At 45.1% G+C, this 15,865-nt stretch overlaps 1 protein-coding gene and 9 non-coding genes across 10 annotated transcripts; 3 read left to right on the top strand and 7 right to left on the bottom strand.

The window, feature by feature from the left end:
- Nucleotides 1–4,926: 4,926 nt before the first annotated feature.
- On the bottom strand, nucleotides 4,927–4,999 carry TRNAK-CUU (transfer RNA lysine (anticodon CUU)). Its single transcript has one exon. It is a non-coding gene; the product is annotated as a tRNA-Lys (tRNA).
- Nucleotides 5,000–5,259: 260 nt separating this feature from the next.
- Nucleotides 5,260–5,330, top strand: TRNAG-GCC (transfer RNA glycine (anticodon GCC)). The gene has a single exon. It is a non-coding gene; the product is annotated as a tRNA-Gly (tRNA).
- A 98-nt stretch (nucleotides 5,331–5,428) lies between these two features.
- Nucleotides 5,429–5,501, bottom strand: TRNAK-CUU (transfer RNA lysine (anticodon CUU)). The gene has a single exon. It is a non-coding gene; the product is annotated as a tRNA-Lys (tRNA).
- Nucleotides 5,502–8,506: 3,005 nt separating this feature from the next.
- Nucleotides 8,507–9,697, top strand: LOC136587360 (general transcription factor II-I repeat domain-containing protein 2A-like). The gene has a single exon (XM_066585930.1). The coding sequence runs from the start codon at nucleotides 8,507–8,509 to the stop codon at nucleotides 9,695–9,697; it is 1,191 nt and encodes a 396-aa protein (XP_066442027.1).
- Nucleotides 9,698–11,207: 1,510 nt separating this feature from the next.
- On the bottom strand, nucleotides 11,208–11,279 carry TRNAP-AGG (transfer RNA proline (anticodon AGG)). Its single transcript has one exon. It is a non-coding gene; the product is annotated as a tRNA-Pro (tRNA).
- Nucleotides 11,280–11,523: 244 nt separating this feature from the next.
- TRNAG-GCC (transfer RNA glycine (anticodon GCC)) lies at nucleotides 11,524–11,594 on the top strand. Its single transcript has one exon. It is a non-coding gene; the product is annotated as a tRNA-Gly (tRNA).
- Nucleotides 11,595–11,701: 107 nt separating this feature from the next.
- TRNAK-CUU (transfer RNA lysine (anticodon CUU)) lies at nucleotides 11,702–11,774 on the bottom strand. Its single transcript has one exon. It is a non-coding gene; the product is annotated as a tRNA-Lys (tRNA).
- A 408-nt stretch (nucleotides 11,775–12,182) lies between these two features.
- Nucleotides 12,183–12,255, bottom strand: TRNAK-CUU (transfer RNA lysine (anticodon CUU)). Its single transcript has one exon. It is a non-coding gene; the product is annotated as a tRNA-Lys (tRNA).
- A 363-nt stretch (nucleotides 12,256–12,618) lies between these two features.
- Nucleotides 12,619–12,690, bottom strand: TRNAP-UGG (transfer RNA proline (anticodon UGG)). Its single transcript has one exon. It is a non-coding gene; the product is annotated as a tRNA-Pro (tRNA).
- A 148-nt stretch (nucleotides 12,691–12,838) lies between these two features.
- TRNAP-AGG (transfer RNA proline (anticodon AGG)) lies at nucleotides 12,839–12,910 on the bottom strand. Its single transcript has one exon. It is a non-coding gene; the product is annotated as a tRNA-Pro (tRNA).
- Between the last annotated feature and the right edge of the window lie 2,955 nt (nucleotides 12,911–15,865).

Consider the following 15,865-nt stretch of genomic DNA (forward strand, 5'->3'; position numbering starts at 1 on the left):
CCTTGGAAGACCAAGGTTTGCTAGGAGCAGAGAGAGAGACAGTCAGAGAACGTTACGTATATACACATTATTTGTTTAAGAAAGTATCCGTAAGTGAAATGTTGAAAAGTACAGTAAGTGATCAAGAGGGCGTCAGGAGAGTGTCTATTGAAGGTTATATTGGCAGTTAGGTAGGGGAGAAAAGTGATGAGGTAACAAGAAAGTCGATAAGTAAGTTACAATGCATATGATTTTTTTGGCAAAGAGATGGAAATGTGTATAATACAAGATAGATAATAGATAATATGTATAATCCATACTAGGTGGGTATATGTGTGTATATATATATATATACTGTAGTGCAAATAGTTAGCTGAGATTGCTTTTAGGGGAGAAGAGTTTTGTTGACATATAGCTGCGACTCTGTGTAGCCTTCCAAGGTCAGGAAGATAACAGCGAGAGAGAAAATTCAATAACAACCCTGGATAATATCTCTGCTTGCGTAAAAGGAATGAAGGCTTGAAATGAATTTAATTAGTTATACTGTCTTAGTAGGCAGGGAAATATAGTAATTTTTAATGTATATTCTTACTTATACAGGGGTTGAAAATGAATGTTGCAAGGTCCCAGGATATGTGTTAATTATGATTTTAAAATGCAGGCAATAGTTTAAGCTAAAACTTATTTCAGTATGTGTTTCATAGTCGCGGAGAGATAAGAGATTTGTTTTGAAAAAGTGGGGGCTTTCAGATTCACTCTGAGCTCAGGGTCACAAGGGGGGTTGAAAAATACCCAGAGATTCTAAAACACTTCAGTGTTTAATACAGCATATAATAGCTTCAGTAGATAAGAAATATAGAATATTTCAGTCACTCAGCAAACTTTTTCACATAATTTGTCATAAATAGCGCTCATTCACAATCTCATCTCAATAGAATCATGTACTTTATGATAAGCACTCACCTCGGTGTTTTTCAGCTGATGATGTATGTTTGTCAAACTTTTTTTTTGTCCGTGCATCTGTATGGACTGGTACACCTTCAAGGGGGGTGACGGAGCAGACTTGAGAGCATGGATGGATGAGAGTTGGTGACCCGTGTTCGGGCTGCGTGGAATGTGTGATGTGGATAATGACTGGGGATAAAAGTCCTCCCCATGCATGAAACTTTGCTTGGTTGTGATGTGGATGCTTGGACGGTTAAGCTGAAATTAAGTTGAGAAGACGGACGCAATGTGCCAATATCGAAGGGGTGGAGCTATATGATGTAATAGTACGTAATGTTTCATCCCTCCTCTTGCACGAGGGAGGGGGTGAGGATTTTGAGCAGCTAGTTTTTTTTGTTTTGTTTTTTTTCTCCTGTCTGAAATTTGATAAAGATATTGCAGGCAGGACCAGACTAATAATGAATTCACTTAAAGGGATATCACATTTCCAATATTAATAGATGTTTTGTAGATTATTCTTCCCCGGTGTAACTCATGTTTTTGTTATAGGTGCTAGCATCTTACAGGCCTTATCTGCATCCATCAAATCTTTTTACAATGTTATAATAACTTAAACCCGGCTACTATTGTTCCAATTGAGTACCCTGGTTTAAAGGGGGGGAGGAGAAGGCATAGGTGATCTAGGTATTGCAAGTCAGCCATTTTAGGTATTGCAAGTCAGCCATTCTAGGTATTGCAAGTCAGCCATTTTAGGTATTGCAAATCAGCCATTTTTAAATTTTTTTGCAAGTCATTTTTAAATTTTTAAATTTTTTGCAACAAGATTCTGATCTTTTTGAAATACAATATCAGCCTGATTGTCTAGCAGTGATGCAACAAGAAAATTTAAGTTTTAAAAAAGTTACTGAAAGCCCTTGTTAATAATGCATATTTTGAGTTGTTTTTTATAGATGGTACCCAGGGTGATTGACGACTCCACACTGGATATACGGTGGTTACACAACAAGATGTCCTAAAAAGCAGAATGTCTCCGCATGTCGCAGTACAAGAAGCGGACTTAAAAGCACTCACGGAGGCGTGTGGAGTGGCCACAGGTAAGACGGCAAACATTTACACTGACTCCCGGTATGCATTTGGCATAGCTCATGATTAAGGCCCAACATGGAAGGCCAGACAGTTTTTTACCACAGCAGGACAGCCAATTAAGAATGTTGCAGCGGTGCAGTCTCATGGAGGCCCTATTTCTACCTGACAAGGTGGAAAGCTCACACCAATTCCTACACCGGAGAAGCAAGAGGCAAAGCCATCACAGGCCACACAGCAAAGGCAGCGGCCCTCAAGCCGTGGAAGAACAGAAGAAAAGAAGAATTTGATAATAACTTTGGACTTTGACTACTTTGATAAAAATCTTGGACTTTGATATGAACTTGGACTTTGATTTGAACTTGGACTTTGATAAAAACATTGGACTTTGATATGCTAAAGACTTTACAGTTAAGAAAAAGACAAATGGACTAAAAAGGGACGGCGTATGGTGAACAGTCAACAGAACTTGCTTACCATAGTCCCTGTGCCTCATAATGGCCCAGCTGACGCACGGAAAGACGCACCTCTCAAAGCAGCAATGATGTCGACGCTTGAACGAGGACGGGTGGCTCCTTGGTTTTCTGTAGCTGCTGCATCATTTGTCCAATTTTGCATGATCTTTGCCATAAGCAGCAGGGCAGAAGTAAATTTGCCACATCACACTTGCCTAGACCACTCTACCCATTTCAGGGATTGCAAATTGGCTACACTCAGCTCCTACTTGTTGGGAAGCATGAAAATGTGCTTGTTGTTGTTAATGTTTTTCAGGTTGGAGACCTACTCTGTTACCAAAGTAAATAAGCAGGTAACCGCACAGAAGCTCATGAATGAGGTAATCCGCAGATATGGGGTACCGGAAGTGATTGAGTCAAACAAAGGTACACACTTCACAGGTGAAATAATGCAACACATCATGTCTGTTTTGGGTATATTCCAGGCTTTTAATACACCCTACCATCCGCGGAGTAGTGGGAAAGTAGATACAAAAGGCAATGAAGAAGGTAAAATTTTGAATTGAGTGTCTCCTATTAGTTTTTTTTCCTTAGGAGGATACATGCCACAGTATCTGAGTTTGGGGAATGATTTTCTTGTTAATATTGTCATAGGCCTCTCCAAGGAATTGTCAGTAATGCATTCTGCAGTCTCTGCTTTTATCCCAGGTCCTACAGATGAGTGTCACAATCTAAAACCAGGTGACAGGGTCTATGTGAAAAAGTTTGAGAGACAAACCCTGTTTAAAGGTCCTTACCAGATGTTGTTCACCACCCAACTGCAGTCAAGCTCGAAGGAAAACCCACTTGGATCCACACTTCGCACTGAAAGAATTAATGATCCTGCATATCCTTTAAATGCTATAATGTGGTACAATTCCTCTAACACACACCTTTGACTACTGTACGCTAGCCCCCTGTTTCAGAACAAATTAATACAATCGAATGTGCAATATGAAGACTACACTGAGGGTGAGAATCCAACACCGCATCGTGCTAAGAGAGACATTGACACTCCAGGTGGTAACTTTAATCCACATGTACACATAGATGCAATAGGAGTGCCAAGGGGGGTGCCAGATGAGTTTAATTCTAGAGATCAGGTTAAAGCAGGTTTTGAGCCCTTATTTGCTATTGTCACTGTTAATAATAATGTAGATTGGATGAATTATATCTTTTACAATCAGCAGAGGTTTGTAAACTACACCAGAGATGCTTTGCAAGGGTTAGCTGACCAATTAGGGCCCACTGCATCCATGGCGTTCCAAAATAGAGTGGCCCTGGATATGATTTTCGCAGAAAGAGGTTGGGTATGTAATTTTCTGTATGTGTATTTTCCCTTTGATCAAAAAGAGTATGAGTAAGGGACTGGGTAATGTGACACCAATGTTTCCCTTGTTTAAAAAAAGATGAAGAGCCAGTTCCGATAATGCCAACCAGATACGTTACCAGAAGAATGGAGAGATGGACTAGTACTGTGTCTGCCTCAGTCTCATAAGATGGACTGTCAGTGGACTTCCCATTTGCCTAGGGAAAGTGCAGAAGACCTTAGGTTCCGGCGAGGGAACACCCTGTGGGGTGTTAACTTGTACAGATAGAGGGTATGGAGGCCCGGAAATAAGCCCAGGGAATCCATGGCCTCCTTCTGAGGTGAGGTACGGATCCCTTCCCTTTTAGGAGTAGGGACTTACGGGCAGTGGAGAAACCCTGACGCAAGGGAGAGACGACCGAGGAAGAGTGCAAAGTCTGATGCTTGATCTCCATATTAAGTTTTTTAGGGGGGTTTGTGAGGGTATATATATATATTGCCATATGTGTTTTTTATGCTTTTATACCTATATGCAAGTTTTATTCAATTCCAAATGAGAAAAAACTTAAATGTCGCCTTACATCAGATATCCCAAGGCTTTGCAAGAAGATGTTCTAGAAATTCAGAGAAGATACCGAACCAGACGCAAGGACGCATGTACTTGGCTGTTTTCCCAGAAGCCCATATCAAGATGTTCAACCATGTACATAATTTTCACTGTCTCAGTCCGCAAATCCGGACTGCCCATATATGGTTATGAGCCCATCACCCCCTAGTGGTGAGAGGGCAGAGGGTATAAGATCTCATGTAATCTGTAATAAAGAGCGCAGTTTTTTGTCCCGTGTGAGAAACTATACCAGACCTCTGTGTGGTGTCTATTCTTACGGCCGGCAACGGGGCAAGTGGGGTGGGCCGGATTGGTGTTGCACTTAGAATTTTAACCCTCATACAGTGGTAGAATTCTCGCCTGCCACGCTGGAGGCCCGGGTTCGATTCCCGGCCAATGCAGGGTGCCGCTTTCTCTTTTGCCCTCAGGAGGTGCCATAAAACCCGGGAGCAGTCGTTTCCACTGGCCACGTACGTGTGTTAGGAGAATGGAAAAAGAGGAGGCCACGCCGCCCAACGTGGGGCTCGAACCCACGACCCTGAGATTAAGAGTCTCATGCTCTACCGACTGAGCTAGCCGGGCGCCTGACACTTGCTGGAGCCTTGACGCTGCCAAGCCGGTGGTCTCGCCTTGGGCGCACTAGGCATTCGCCTTGGAGCCTTTTTGAAGCGTGCCTGTGAAAGAAAGCAAAGACGCGCCCGTCGTCGGCTCCTAAGTCGACAGTGTCGGTTCCCCGTTTCCGGTGCGAGAAAAGCCTTCTGCTTGGGCACCTACGCCACCGGTGTCAGCTTTGTCGTGGTAGACGCTGCTGGCACCCTAGGCCGAAAGTGGAAAACATGCAAGCATTGGTGGTTCAGTGGTAGAATTCTCGCCTGCCACGCGGGAGGCCCGGGTTCGATTTCCGGCCAATGCAGCCTTCTCTTTAGTCGGAAAGCTGGAGCCGTTGGTTTGTTTTGCTTCTTTGCAGGTGTGAGGTAAGTGCCAGCGGAATGGAAAAAGAGGAGGCCACGCCGCCCAACGTGGGGCTCGAACCCACGACCCTGAGATTAAGAGTCTCATGCTCTACCGACTGAGCTAGCCGGGCATCAGACTGTGCCTAGATCCTGCCGCGCGCGAGCGGCCGTCGCGCTTTGGATGCGAGAGGCGTTTTTAGGGTACCCTAATTCACCCTGGAGCCTTTTGGAAGGGTGACTCTGAGAGAACCCACCACATTTTTCTCGGAAACGCGTGGCTGTCGTCGGCTCGTTGGTCTAGGGCAGTGTTGGCGAACCTATGGCACGCGTGCCGGGGAGGGCACGCGGAGCCCTTTCTGCCGGCACGCGTGCTGTTCGCTGATATCACCCGGCCGTCGGCACTGCAGAGAGAGCTTCCTGCCCTGTCAAAAGTAAGGCAGGGCAGCGCTGACTGCAGAGTGAACTTGATTGCCGGCACGCGCGGTCTTCTAGCAGCTCCTCGTAACCCCCCGCCCCTCCACACATCAGGCCAATGGGTGCGCTTCCTTACTCCCCTGTCACTCCTATAGCGGGAGATTTAAATAAAGCCCAGATGGCAGCGGAGGTGAAGGAGATGCCGGCACGCGCAGGCTGTTGTCTGCTCCTCATATCCCCGCCCCTCCGCACAGCAGCCCAATGGGAGCGCTTTCTACCAATGCAGAGCCGACAACAGCCTTCGCTCAGTGACTGCCTGTGGTGAGAGAAGCAGAGCAGAGCTTCAGCAGTAAAGAAGAGGTTTAAAAGAAGAGATCCTTGCTGCCTGGGTTAAAGTAAGAAGCGAACAGCAGTTACTGCAAAGATAACTGCTAAACACTTCAGTTCACCACTACACACATAAACACGGGCGTTTTGGCACTGCGGAATCCGGAGTGGGTGTCCGCCTCCGGATTCCGCAATGCAAATACTGCACATAGACATGCTGTGGAAATCAGTTTCCATGTCGCCGAGCGAAAATCAATTGCGACTTTTCGCTCGCGGATGGAAAATCGCAGCATGTTGTATTTTGGCCGCCTGCAGACGGGCGGGTCGGATCCGGCAGCGAGAATTCTCGCCGCGGGATCTGACCCGAGCACCTGCAGGGACCAGTGCGTACGCACCCGCGCCCCGCAGCTCGGCTGTTTGATGTGCTGGCTTGCTGGGCAGACCGGAGCCGGCAGCGGGTGAGTGACATTTCTGCGAGCCCTGCACAGAAATAGAGCGTGCCGCAATTTGTTTGCTGCGCAATATTTCACTCGGCCAAACCGCGGCCGTCTGCATAGGATTGCGTTTGTTAACGCAATCCTATGCAGGCTTCCAGCAGCGGAAATTCCGCGGGAAATCCCACCGCGGAATTTCCGCTCATGTGCAGGGGGCCTTTGGCAGAACGCACACAGGTGGATTTGCATTGTGGAGTCCACAGCGGGCGTCCACCTCCGAACTCCACAGCAAATACTGCCCCATAGCATGCTGGGGAAATACGTGGTTTCACTTCCATGAGCAGAAATTGATTGCGATTTTCCGCTCGCGGAAGAGAAATCACAGCATGCAGCAATTCTGTGAGGGCTACGCACGGATGGCTTCCATTGAAGTCAATGGAAGCAGCTTGTCCTGCGGCCATTCCGCAGTCATAATTACAGAATGGCCGCAGGACCTGCGTCAGCGCGGCATAATCTGTACTGCGCATGCATGCTGGCTGCTAGAGCCGCAATACAGATTATGAAGAACCCGGATAGGTACGCGGGGATCACTGGCGAGGCACAGGGTTGATTCCGCTGCGGGATCTGACCCGGCTATGTGCAGGTGGCTCAAAGTTCACGTTTAACCCTGTAATGACGTGGACTCGTTTTTTTTTCCCATTTTCGTTTTTTCCTTTTCCCTTTTAAAAATCATAACTCCTTTATTTATCCATCGACGTTGCTGTATGAGGGCTTGTTTTTTGCGGGACGAGTTGGTCAGTACGATTACAATGATACCAAACTTGTATAGTTTTTTTTGCTGTACTACTTTTATTTTTTTGTAAAGACATCTAATTTTGTAAAATTATTTTCTGCCGCCATCATCTGCGCACAATAACTTTTTAATTTTTCCATCAACGTAGTTGTGCGAGGGCTCATTTCTTGCGAGATGTCCAGTAGTTTATTTTAGTATCATTTCGGAATACATACGACTTTTTGATTGCTTTTTATTGCATTTTTTTCTGGGAGACAGGGTGACTGAAAGTGCATTTCTGGCGTTCTTTTTTTTAAATTTTTTCGGATAACGGTCACCATGTGGGGTAAATAATGTGCTACTTTGATGGATCAGACTTTTACGGACGCGGCGATACCAACTCTGTATTTATTTTTTAGGATTTAGATTTTTTTATTATAGATATGGCAAAAAGGGGGGGGGGGATTTAAACTTCTTTTTTTTACAATTAATAAAACTATATTGATCTTATTTTTACTTTTTTTAGCCCTCCCTTTGGGGATTACAACTAGGAATGCTTTGATCGCTCCTGGAGTATGATGTAATGCCACAGCATTACATCATACTGCGATCTGACAGGCAGTCTATCTACCAAGCCACAGGCCTGGTTTGATAGGCAATCTGCAATAGCCGCCCTGTAGCTTTTTAGAAGGCCCCTGGGCTGTCATGACAAACACTTCGCAACCTGCGATCTTATCACAGGGGGCAGTGCTGGACCCCCAAAAATGGGTCAGGGCCTTTAAATGCTGCTGTCAGAATTAATGCCGCAATTTAAAGGGTTAATAGCTCCAATGAACGGTGCAGCTTATCAGAGCTGTTGCGGGTGGGTGTCAACTGTAAGAAACAGCTGGCACCCGCATTGTATGGAACAAGATCGCCCCGCAATCCCCCTCCATACACATTCAAAACCTGCAGGACGTAACTGTACATCCTGTAGTGTTAATGGGTTAACCTGTGGAACTCCTTGCCACTGGATATGGTGATGACATCTAGGCTACATGCTTTTACAAGGGAATTGGACAAGGTTCTGGAGAATAAGTCCGTCACGGGTTACTACTAATATTGTTAGCTATTTTTGGTGTAGAGAGAGATTAGTATTGGGTGCTTCATTTTTTTTAAAATTATTTTGTGTTTTTGTAGACTCCCAAAAATGAGTACAGCAAAAAAATCAAAGCCAGATAGTGGAAGGTCATTCCAAGAGGCCTGGACAGAGTCATTTGGAGTGATTGAGCGCAATGGAAAAGCCTTATGTATTCTGTGCAATGAAAGTGTTGTGTGTCGCACATCAAGTGTCAGACGACACTTTGACACCAACCACAAAAGTGTTTCCCAACTTAGTGAAACAGAAAGAAAAGAGTGTTTGGAAGGAAAATTGAGGAAATATAATTCCCAGCATCTTAGTTTTAGCAACTACCTTTCTAAAACAAATCATGTGACAGCTGCCAGCTTTCAAATTTCGCTGTGCATAGCAAAGCATGGTAAACCCCTCTCTGATGGGGAGATTATCAAAACGGCCATGTTGTCTGGGAGTAATTCCCTCTTTCATGATTTCCCAAGCAAAGACAAAATTATTCAACGCATCTCTGAGATGCCACTTAGCAGAAATACTGTTAAAGATCGAGTCCAGCGCATGGCAAGTGATGTTAGTCAGCAACTCACCACTGACTTACAGAATGCAGCCTGTTACTCCATGTGCTTGGATGAAAGCACAGATATAAATAATCATGCAAGGCTAGCCATAATCTTGCGTTATGCAGTTGGTGACATAATGAGAGAAGAACTGGTGAAACTAGTGTCTATGCCTAAAAGAACACAAGGGATAGATATCTACAATGCTGTGATGGAGGCCTTTTTGTTACAAGACATAAGACCAGAAAAAGTGGTCTCCATTACTAGTGATGGGGCACCTTCTATGGTGGGGGCAACATCTGGCTTCATACAGTTCTTCGTTAAGGAAGCAAAGCATGAAGTCATTCAGTTCCATTGCATCATACACCAAGAAGCTCTTTGTGCCAGAGAAAGTGGCAAAAAATTTGATGATGTCATCAAAGATGTCACAAAAATGGTGAATTACATCATGGCTCGTGCTCTGAATTGTCGACAATTTCAAGCACTTCTTGAGGAGGTTCAGGCGCAGTATAATTGTTTGCTCATGTATAATAATGTGCGGTGGCTGAGCAGAGGCCGAGTCCTGGAGAGATTTGTAGCCTGCTTGGATGAAATTAGGCTATTCATGAATGAAAAAGAGCAGGAATATCCAGAGCTCACCGATATGGCCTGGCTTACCAACCTCATGTTTCTCACAGATTTTACGCTACACTTCAATGCACTGAACAAATAGCTGCAAGGTGCAGGGAAAACTGCAGAAAGGATGTTTTGTGATATTAAAACATTTGAGAGAAAACTGCAGGTTTTTGAAAGAGACCTTGAAAGTGGGCAGCTCAAATATTTCCCAAGTCTAAAAAGGCATTTAGACAATTCTACGACTTTTGCAGACAATTCTGCAATCCATCGGCAAATCTACAAGGATTTTTCTAGCATTGTAGGAGCTGCAAAGGTGAATTTTAATAACCGTTTTTCACAGTTCCGTAAGTTGGAGACAACCCTGTATTTTCTAACTTCTCCAGATAAAGCAAAATTTGAAGATCTTGATCTTTCCTGCTTGCAAAGTTTAGATTTAGGTAATCTGGAAATGGAGCTCTTGGAATTTCAAGAAAACAGTATCTGGAAAAATAAATTCTCTGACCTGCGTCAACAGCTTGAGGAGATAGAAGGGATGACAAATGACAGCACACGTAGTTCCGAAAATGAAATCCTTAAAGTGTGGAATTCTCTCCCAAATACTTTTAAGTCAATGAAGGCACTTGGGATTGCTATCCTTACTTTGTTTGGATCATCCTATGCTTGTGAGCAGCTGTTTTCAGCTTTGAACTATATCAAATCTGACACCAGAAACCGACTAACAGATGACCTGAGTGCTGTGTGTGTTGCTCTCAAACTTACAAAGTATGAGTCAAGGTTAGACAAATTATCTGCATCCATACAACAGCAAAAATCACATTAATTCTTCAAAAGCATGCCAAATGCAAACGTTTACCATTCAATAAAAAGTTGTTAGCATCATTGAAAGCTCCGTTATTGTGTTAATTTTAAGACAAAAGGCGTAAGTGTATGCATTATTTGATGCACATGGGGCTGTTATTTATGGGGGTATTCCCGCATGCATAACTCCGAGAATAGAACCCATTGTTTTCAACTGGTTCATTCTCACTTCCTCTTTTTGCTCCCGTGATTTTCATAGAACGTAAAAATATAGGACCTGCTCTATCTTTGTCCGTTTCGTGAACCCTAGACCTCCATCGAGGTCTAGAGGAGAGCCGTAAAACAGACATGTTAACAAGCCAAAAAAACTCATTCGGGTGCAAAAATGATGCGCAGGAACGAGCGCTTTTGCGCTCACGCGCCTCTGAAACCGCCCTTCTGGTTACGTTACCGTGTTGGCACTTTGCAATAAATAAGTGGGTGTTGGGTTGCAATTTGGGCACTCGGTCTCTAAAAGGTTCGCCATCACTGGTCTAGGGGGATGATTCTCGCTTCGGGTGCGAGAGGTCCCGGGTTCAAATCCCGGACGAGCCCATGGTTTTAAAAGCTGCCCTTATGGCTGATCTTGTCTTATGTACTTGCTGGGACTCGCGCAAGATCCTTTGCATCCAAGATGAGAATCGCCACTGGAGATGGTGCTTGGTTTTTTGTTTTTTTTTTCCTTCCCCACTTCGTACCCTTCACTGCCACATGGCACCTACAAAGGTAAGCACGACACGTCAAACGAAACAAGGGGCAATCAAAAGGTAGGGCTCGTCTGGGATTTGAACCCGGGACCTCTCGCACCCTAAGCGAGAATCATACCCCTAGACCAACGAGCCGACGTGGTGTCTTTTTTAGGAGGAACTTTTTTCCGCCTTCTGTCACGCTTCAAAAAGGTTACAAGTTGAAAAAAAGTACAATGGAACACTGCTGGCAACCAAGGCGACCTCACGCAGCCATAACTCGAGTGTACGCTGCCGATTGCACACCTACGCCACCAGGGTGAAACCTCTGTCTTGTTGTAATCGCGCAAAGATGTGTGACGTGACAGCGGTGTGCTAGTCCAAAAGTGTGCGTGCCTGAGCATTGGTGGTTCAGTGGTAGAATTCTTGCCTGCCACGCGGGAGGCCCGGGTTCGATTCCCGGCCAATGCAGGGTGCCGCTTTCTCTTTTGCCCTCGGGAGGTGCCATAAAACCCGGGAGCGGTCGTTTCCACTGGCCACGTACGTGTGTTAGGAGAATGGAAAAGGAAGAGCCGGACCACCCAACGTAGGGCTCGAACCCACGACCCTGAGATTAAGAGTCTCATGCTCTACCGACTGAGCTAGCCGGGCACCTGACACTTGCTGGAGCCTTGACGCTCCCGAGCCGGTGGTCTCGCCTTGGGCGCACTAGGCATTCGCCTTGGAGCCTTTTTGAAGCATGCCTGTGAAAGAAAGCAAAGACGCGCCCGTCGTCGGCTCCTAAGTCGACAGTGTCGGTTCCCCGTTTCCGGGGCGAGAAAAGCCTTCTGCTTGGGCACCTACGCCACCGGTGTCAGCTTTGTCGTGGTAGACGCTGCTGGCGCCCTAGGCCGAAAGTGGAAAACATGCAAGCATTGGTGATTCAGTGGTAGAATTCTGGGTTCGATTCCCGGCCAATGCAGCCTTCTCTTTAGTCGGAAAGCTGGAGCGGTTGGTTTGTTTTGCTTCTTTGCAGGTGTGAGGTAAGTGCCAGCGGAATGGAAAAAGAGGAGGCCACGCCGCCCAACGTGGGGCTCGAACCCACGACCCTGAGATTAAGAGTCTCATGCTCTACCGACTGAGCTAGCCAGGCATCAGACAGTGCCCAGACCTTGCCGCGTGCGAGCGGCTGTCGCGCTTTGGATGCGAGAGGCGTTTTGGGGGTACCCTAATTCACCCTGGAGCCTTTTGGAAGGGTGACTCTGAGAGAACCCGCCACATTTTTCTCGGAAACGTGTGGCTGTCGTCAGCTTGTTGGTCTAGGGGGATGATTCTCGCTTCGGGTGCGAGAGGTCCCGGGTTCAAATCCTTTGCATCCAAGATGAGAATCGCCACTGGAGATGGTGCTTGGTTTTTTGTTTTTTTTTCCTTCCCCACTCCGTACCCTTCACTGCCACGTGGCACCTACAAAGGTAAGCACGACACGTCAAACGAAACAAGGGGCAATCAAAAGGTAGGGCTCGTCCGGGATTTGAACCCGGGACCTCTCGCACCCAAAGCGAGAATCATACCCCTAGACCAACGAGCCGACCGTGGCTTTTTCTTCCCCCCTACTAAGACGAATTTGACAGGCAAATAAGTGGCCGTCAAGTCAAAAAAAAAAACCTTCCACAAGTTGAATTAAACAACACGGGCAGAGCCACACCCCTACGACCGAGGCGCCAATGTTATCGCACGGGCTCGTCCGGGATTTGAACCCAGGACCTCTCGCACCCTAAGCGAGAATCATACCCCTAGACCAACGAGCCGACGTGGTGTCTTTTTTAGGAGGAACTTTTTTCCGCCTTCTGTCATGCTTCAAAAAGGTTACAAGTTGAAAAAAAGTACAATGGAACACCGCTGGCAACCAAGGCGACCTGACGCAAAGGCCTGTACAGCCTTCAATTAGAATGTCTTCAGACGTCAGACAGTAGATTGGAAAGGGTTAAGATCTAGTGGCTGTACCCAATCTAAGACAGCCCGGATTCTATCTGGATTCAACTTGAAACCCAAAGGAGTTATGATATGACAAAGAAACGTGACCTCCTGAAAAGCAGACATATACTTTAGCATACAAATTGTTATCACAAGGTGCTTGTAACCCGTGTCAGACATGCAATACACCAATACAAAGCATCTAATAAACCTCTGAAATACCTCATTAATAAAGACCTGAAACATTGCAGGAGCATTGGTCAAGCCAAACGGCATCATCAGATTTTCAAAGTGCCTTTTGGGAGTACTAAAAGCAGTTTTCCACTCATGCCACTCTTTGACTTGTATTAAATCCAACTTAGAAAGCCAGCTGGCTCTTGTTAACTGGTTAAACAAGTTGCGAATTAGTGGTAATGGATAGGCATTGTGTCTGGTAATCTTATTGAGCTCTCTAAAATCAAGACCAGATCGTAGACCCCCATCCTTTTTCTTCACAAAGAAGAATCTAGCGGCTAAAGGTGAATTAGATGGACGTATATGACCTTTCTTTAGACTGTCACCAATATACTCTTTTTAAGGGCCTGTCTCTCCGGACCAGACAAGTTATTCATCTTATTCATGCATTCAGTTATTAGGTAATTTTCAACCCTGAATAAGATCAATGGCGTAATCACCTCCTCTATGGAGTGGCAGTTTATCCGCTCTTTCTTTAACAAATACATCTGAGAAATTCTTAATAAACTCTGGTAATTCTTCAGCTTGTACTGTAGCTATAGACATACAATTATGCCTACACACAGGATTGTACTTAATGATATCCCCCCTCTTCCAGTCAACTACAGGATTGTGTAACCTCAACTATGGCAATGCAACACCATCTGTGAAGGGAGAGTCTCCATAACAAACAAAATAATTTCTTTTGAAGGGAACATTCCAATTTTCAAACAAATATCAGCAACACAAAATTTTAAATACCTTTTTCCTTTTCCTTTTCTCCATAACTGGAGGGAGGCCATTATACATCTGTTTACTGCACTGTCAGACAGGGATCTAGCAAGCAAACGGGGTAGTGGATAAAAAGACACATTGAATAGTGATCTCCCTTGACTTCAGGGATCGCTTGATCCACAATATACCCTAAGAATCCTGTTATATGTGAATGGTTTTTAAAACGACAGGGACAGTGCAATCTTTTTAAAACATTCATAAACAAAAATATACCTACCTCCTATAAATAATAAAGTGTTCTATGTACACCAAATACCCAACTCTCTTTTTTCAGAACATTGACCACTGATGAGACTGGGTACCATTGAAACACATTGGATCCATTCTCAGGGTATATTTATGGTGGGATATCAATCTAGGGGCTTGTTGTGTCCAAAGTTGCGCTCAGTGCCTGTTTTCTTCACCTGGATAGAGTATCCTCTCTTGCCTCAGATTTTTGTTGATGCGATACAGGTTGGAAATATTCAGGGATAACACTATTTTTCCTTGTATGTCCATATGTGTAAAGTTCCTAGGGCATGGGTTCTTATATAGTATTTAAATAAAAGTTATATTTTATTCCATACTGTGGATAGGGGTAATTTGTAATCCTGGTGAAGCCCTATAACTTCATGTGCTATGCCATTTATAAATACCATACTGCCACTATGACCCTGAGGTGCCGCAGCCACTATAGCCGCTGAGGCTGGCACCGGTAAATCGTGGTGTGAAATCGTAGTATCCTTCCTGCGAGCCCCTGTAGGAGTACATCACAGTGATGGATGCTTGTACCATCACTGCAGCATAATGGTTCACAGGAAGGAATACTATAGCTCACAACGGGGCCGCAAGGTTTGCAGCTGTCAGGCCTTTATGGGGGTTGTGGGTTCCGGAGGAGAAGACAGATTTAGAAGTGGAAGATTAAGATAGTTTTACCTATTGTTCTTTGAAGGCTCTTCCCATTCTGCTCACTGCAGCCTCCATAACTAAAAAACCCAACGGCCACACTCATCTGTCAGCTGCAGGATGTGGGCGGTGGGCGGAGGGCGGAGATATGCCGCCAGTCTGCAGCATATGCATTATGGCTCTCATGCAGTAAAGCAAGAGGGCAACCCAGGGATGCATTCAGGTCAGAAGGCGGGACCTGTGGAGTAAGAAGATGGGCACCGGTGTTATGCTGGTACAAGACACAAGTGGCAAAATGTTGAGTCCTCTTGGCACTTCTTATACACAGAACATTTCTATCTGGATGCGCTGCTCAATGAGCGGGCGGATGGCAGCAGAGAATTTGGGGGTGCAGGTGAATGTAGAGGTAACAAAAGAAGGGGCTGTAACTTTTCGGTTTAGTGCTGGGGTCCACTGTTGGCTTCCCGGTGGACTAGTCTGAGTCTGGTTCTAGGCTGTTTTCACATGGGCAATTCTCACGTGCAAGTTCTGTCCGAGTCCAAGATGGACAGAACTTGCACAGAAAAAGAACTCACTAATTTGAATGGGTTAATTTACATATGCAAGTTTTTACTTGGACTTATAGTGCAAGCTTGAGAAATCGCTACATGTCCTATTTTTATGCTATTCTTGTTCAATAATTGTCCTGTATTTTCTATGGAAGCATTCCAACAACAAATTGCACTCGCATGCCATGTGAATGCGATCTATTTTTATCGCATGCTACTATTAGGACCACATGGACAAAAAAAACAGGAAGTCCAGAGCAAGGAAAAACGGATGTAAAATGGATAAAAATTGCATATGGAAATCGCAAATATGCATGAAAACTGCATTAAAAATCACACAGAAAACAG

Source organism: Eleutherodactylus coqui, chromosome 13 (genome assembly GCF_035609145.1).
Source record: "Eleutherodactylus coqui strain aEleCoq1 chromosome 13, aEleCoq1.hap1, whole genome shotgun sequence".
In the NCBI taxonomy this organism is placed as follows: Eukaryota; Metazoa; Chordata; class Amphibia; order Anura; family Eleutherodactylidae; genus Eleutherodactylus; species Eleutherodactylus coqui.